General features: G+C 33.3%; 1 protein-coding gene across 1 annotated transcript; it reads left to right on the forward strand.

The window, feature by feature from the left end:
* The first annotated feature begins 1,655 nt into the window (after nucleotides 1-1,655).
* LOC132643588 (uncharacterized) lies at nucleotides 1,656-5,989 on the forward strand. The gene is made up of 2 exons (XM_060360052.1): nucleotides 1,656-1,998; nucleotides 5,562-5,989. Exons 1-2 carry the CDS (start codon nucleotides 1,713-1,715, stop codon nucleotides 5,756-5,758), a joined length of 483 nt encoding a protein of 160 aa, XP_060216035.1. The 5' UTR covers nucleotides 1,656-1,712; the 3' UTR covers nucleotides 5,759-5,989.

Below are 5,989 nucleotides of genomic sequence, written 5' to 3' on the forward strand. Positions count from 1 at the left end.
CTCTGTATGTGTCTTTTATGGATCGACTCAAATCATGCAACTACACATAAATACTCAAAAAAAAAAAAAAATTGTGTTAGTTACATATCATCATTTTATTATATATCGATAACATATGAATTTCAATTCAAACATGGATTTGATTCACACTCCATGTTCTGAGAAAGATTTATCATCCGAAAAGAGGGAAAAACAGAGTTTTTGTCTAAAGAAATGCGTTGAGAAAGGGCAGATGTGTTCGGGGGGAAGTTATTGTCTATCGTTGGCCTCTATGATAGAATCAGTCGGGGGACCTGAGAGGCGGTGGTTTACCCTGCGGCAGCTTTCGGGAGCAACACTAATATTTATACAAAATTTAGTATGGAATAACTTACACGAGAATTAATTTTATGGAGACAAATCACGCAGTGTACCAAAATAACCTTAAAATCATTTTTAATTTACTTTTAAATAAGAGGCAAATTGTAAACTTTCATGCTATGCAAAGTATATCCTATCTTAAATGCAATTAACCAAACATCAATTAAAAAAAAAGTATATATATTAAATATAATAATAACAATAATTATGCATTTGTCCTGTCCTAAATAAGTTAGAGCAGCTATACAAATCAATCATGGGTAATATTACTCGTTTTAAACACATCTAAGGTCAATATTGTAATTTGCACCAATGCACTAAATAATTCAGCGATTCCTAATTTTGTAATCAAAGATAAGTTTATTCGAAGTATTGGCTTATTGCTAAATGGACAGATTTTGAAGGTGAAACAGACTAATGGAGCTACATTTGCACACTCTATACCTCCCAAAAATTATAAATTGCTGACGAAGATGATAATTATTTTGGTAGGGTATATTAGGTAGAATAACAGTAATATAAAATTTAAAATGTTTGATTTCAAATTTAAGTCTAATACAATTAATATCAGTATAACTTATACATTTCATTCAATATTATTCTTACACATAGTAAATCATAATAAAATGGTATTAGTACTATTCTTATATACACTAAGGGGTCGTTTGGTAGAAGGTATAAGCTGAGATATTCCAGCACTAATTTTTGTACCAAGTTTGGTAGAAGGGATAAATTTATACCTTCTACCAAACATGGTACAAAAATTAGTGCTGGGATATCCCAGCTTATACCTTCTTATCCCACTTATACTGGGATTATTTTATACCATCTTTTAAATGGTATAAAATAATCCCAATAGATGGGATAAATTAGTCCCGGGATTATAATCCCGGGATAATTTCGACTATCTACCAAACGACCCCTAAATATCTATTCAGTATTCCCTCCGGTTAAAAAAAAGTGTTCACTTAACCTTTATCTTTCCAGATTTACCCTTATTAACTGCTAAGTGACTAAATCCCAATGCCTATTTAATAAGAGTTAGTTTAGTCAAATTACTAATTTTTTTTCTAAGAGTTGATATTTTCTTAAGGAGTGTGTAATTGTCTAAGTGGACACTCTTTTTGAACCGAAGGGAGTGCTATTTAAAAATTATGCAATACATATTATTTTTAATAATAAAAAACAATGTCACCATGACTAATCCTAACATTATTAATCATTGCATTACTAATCTCAGCATAACTTTGACTTTGAACCAAACAACCCCTAAAACTAAACCAAGCGACACTACTGTTTATACATTATCCATAACTACAATACACCTGTTGCCCCAGTGAGAGTGAGTACAAATGCTGCATTTTCACCATAGTCTCTCACATCACACAAACTCTTTGCATAATCCCTCCATCTTCTTACTTACACATCCAAGTACTTCTGTTTCTGTGTCCGGTTTAGCTAGATGGAATATAATATTCAAGAAAAGAAGAAGAAATAAGCAATATCCTTTGGTTGAAGCTGTTGAAAAGGATTCAGAATTTGAAGTTGACCAAGACAAGGCTCGTGAAGCTTTGAGAAAGCTTGATGAACAGCTTCAATCCATTTCTCAGAAGCAAATTGACCCTCCAAAGATTAGGGGTAATCCAGTTCTATCTCTCTTTATGTCTTTGTAGCCTTACAGCTTGTTTGGATGGTTGTTAGCTATTGTTTCATAACGTGTCTTGTTGTATTGTTTTGATGAGACTTTTCGTCATTACATAACGATGAATTTGACAATATGATATAATAAAAAATTAGATAACAATCAAAACAAATATTGTATTTAAAGTAATACTACGATACAAATACAATATGCAACAAATATCCAAACAAGCCGTTAGGTGTATGGATGTGAATATGAATTTTGTGGTGCATAAATGTGGGGGTTTTAGTTGCTCTGATTAATTCTAGTTTTTTGAGCTCAGTGCCATTTTTCTCTGTATGTTCTAAGTTGGCCAGGAAGAACTTGATAATTAGGTGTGCGAACAATATCCCACATTAGATGTTGATAAAAAATAAAGAAAAGCTACATTTATAAGCAGGGACAGAGTCAGCATTTTTAGTTTATGGGCCGAGGACCATAATTCTTTTTGCATACTGAGTTTTGGATAGGTTATTTATACATATTAAATTAATCTTTTTAAGTCAAATACAGAATATGAGCCAAAGTTTTTAGGTCATTCTGAATCCATATCTACAATGGCGGCTCTAAACTTGTATATAAGGTTAGAGATATTCTTAATTGTGTGGCTTTTTGCCAAAATCGCGTGGCCTTGGACAAAACAGGACGGTATAACCATGTCAAAGAGTGTTATTTATTGAAATCCGCATGTCCATGTTACTTGCATATTTGCAAAGAGGAATATGGTCTAAAGGGAGAAGTACAAAATTTTTGAGTAATTTGAGCTGACTTCTTCATAATCAACCAGACAAAATTTCTATCCAAACTCATTTTTTTCTAAGTGGTGGGGTTGCTCTTAAGTGCTTGGACTGACTCTATTTCATAGTTTAGGTGAACTTTCTTTTTTTGATCAATAGTTGAGGTGAAACTTTGAAAACCAATGTCTATCTTTGACCATTTTTAGGCATAAGAACCTCAAAAGTTATGATGACTGTCTGCAGTCTGCACAAACAAGATATTTTAGTAATCCGTAAGATATGATTGTGAGCTTGTTTAGTGATTCTGTTTACAATAGTTTAAGAAACTTTTAGTGCCTACTTTACAAGGTTGAGATACATGTTTAGTTAATCATACTCAGCAGTAAATTTTTATTTTTTCTTTACATGTGCAAATATTAACTTCGTTCCTTTGACAATTTTGGTAACTTTTGCTGAAGTAAATTGAGCTTGTTCTTAGTTCAGGGGGATTAGTTTGAGTTCTCTTCAGATTCATGATACATCACCTTTGATATTTTGCCTCCTTGTCTAACCTTTCGACGATCATGTAAAAAAGAATATAATACAAAATATTTCTTGTATACATGATAGGTATGTGATACTTCTATTCCTTGTTCATTTTTCGTGGGGATCAACCCAAAAAACAACAAATAGACATACATAAGCTATATGGAAAAGAAGCTTGTTTCAATTACTGTTTGATTCATGTTGGTAGCAACATCAGCGGAATAGCTGAAGGTGCAAAAAGGAGGCCATTAAACCGTCAATAAACTAAATCCATAGTTGCAGATGGAAGCCAAAGTTGTGCCTTTTTATGGTTTAAATAATACAGAGTAACTTTTATGTCCTTAAATTCTTAGATAAACATATTAATTTGAATCTGGAAGACTTTATTAGACACCTATGTTTCCGTAAAGTAAAAGAAGTGCATGCAGAAAGGTTCACAAGGGGTTGCAACCTGATGTATATGTTACCTAAAAAGAACACCTGCAAGTTCTTTTATTCCTAAATCAAATCTCCGCGCAGTTTCCTTGAGCTAATGCCTTATCTGTTTTTCTTTTTCCTGTATTTTGATTATTTCACCTATTCCAAATGCCTACTGATGTTGGTGTTTCGCACATACCTTTCTTTGTTCTCGTTTATTGTTCTTTTGATTATCTTGCCAATTGCCATCTAATTTCAATTTGCAACACGAGTTCTTGCCTCTTCTTCAGCTAGTCCGAAGCATCTTCCAAGAACATCCCATAACTCCTTAATCTCTGTCTGTCTGATTCTAGCATTGGCATGTTTTTTCTATACTCCATATCATTAGCTGAAATTTGTCTGGTACCTTTGTCCATTCCGGTCAACAATCGGTTCAAGCTCAAACTGGTTTCTTCCATTCTTCAACGCTGAAAGCTCTCATAACATTTGAGTATGTTTTATCCATTTGAGATCCAACAGTATTAAGTGCAATAAAAATATGTGATTAAGGACTTAATCAAGATATTGTAAAGTCACTCCTCCCCATTTCTTTGTCCTCATTAGGAGCAAATAAATGGAGAAACATAATGGACCTGTATATTAGGAGAAAGTCCGGTCCAATGTTGGGTTCCATGGTATATTCTAAAGTCAACCATGGTCAAGATTAATACTTTATAGATTTTATGGGGTACAAAATACGGAAAGAAAATAGAAAGAGACAGAGAGGGGGACCTTTGTTTCTCCTTCCTAAAATGTTTGTTAATTCTTCAACTGCATGAATAGTCAATTTTACTTCAGATTAGATAAAAGCTGTAATGTCCCTTTTCATGTATCAAGTATTTATTCCTACAGTTAACATACTATTCCTTGTATAGTTATGTGGTTGTGTATCGCAAAATCTTTCAATCAGTAGACAAATACCCTTAAGTCATCATCCATCACTGCAAAACAATTATCAGTTTCATATTTGTTAAAGAATCTCTGCTTCGAACTCACATTTAATTACTACTTAGTGGAGTAGCGGGCTTTTAATAGCACTTTCGGACTCTATTCATCATCTATGGGAGGATGATAACAGCTGAAAATGCTAATGCACAATGAACAAGAATCCTGCTTCAAAAGAATATCTGGAACCGACTCCCAATAAAAAAAAGTAAAATAAACACATGAATAACCTCATTTCTCATATCCTGGGAAAGAAGAAATATAGATGTAGAATTTTACTGAATAGACAATTTTACTTCAAATACAGAACATGAGCCAAAGTTATTAGGTCCTGTTGTTCCTCCGTAAAATTCTTGTTAATTATTACTGAATAGACAATTTTACTTCAGATAACTTAAAAACTGTAATTTTCCTTTCCATGTATCCAGTAATTATTCCAACTGTTAACATATTATTCCTTGTGTGTTATATGGTTCTGTATCCCAAAATCTTTCAATCAGTAGACAAATACCCAATTCTTAAGTCATCTCCTCTCACTGCAAAACATTTATTTGTTTTTATGCTAATGCACAATGAACAAGAATCCTGCTTCAAATGGGAATCACTTGGAACCGAAACTCTCACTAAAAGGTAAAGTAAACACATGAATAGCCTCAGTTTCTCATATCCTGGGAAACAAGAAATATTGATTTAGAAAGTAAAAGTAGTCTTGCTTTCACTCAAGATATGAGGTTCATTCCGCAGTAGACACCTTATTATATGGCTGTTTACTTATCGCCACAATTGGGATTTACATTGATAAGCTAATTAGCACGATGCCAATTTTCCTGACTCAATATTTCTTGAAATTCTTGCAGCTACAGATGTGAGCCGTGCCAGCAGAGAAATGACAGAAGTCACTAGTGATCCTGAAGGATCCTTTTTAACTTCCTTAGCCTTTGGTCTCTTACTCTTCACTATTTTCTACAATATACTCTTCACCGCTGTAATTAAACCTGCAATTGATGGACCAGAAACAGTAGCAGAAATAGACCTATATGCTTCAAACTCATGAAGCAGCACCAGTTGTTATGGATACCCGGAGTTTATAATGAGCTGTGAAATAACTTTGTATTGAGGTAGAAAGGTTGAAGCTACTGAAAAACGCTATTTCAGAGTAAACCATATTTCAAGTGGCCTGCTTTTCATCTCATGCACAATGTTGTCTTCATTTAGGATGTGTTTTGTATGAAGGAAAATGTTTTTCTAGAAATACTTTTTTGGAAAACGCCATTGTTCTGGTGCA

The sequence above is a fragment of the Lycium barbarum genome, chromosome 6, assembly GCF_019175385.1.
Source record: "Lycium barbarum isolate Lr01 chromosome 6, ASM1917538v2, whole genome shotgun sequence".
In the NCBI taxonomy this organism is placed as follows: Eukaryota; Viridiplantae; Streptophyta; class Magnoliopsida; order Solanales; family Solanaceae; genus Lycium; species Lycium barbarum.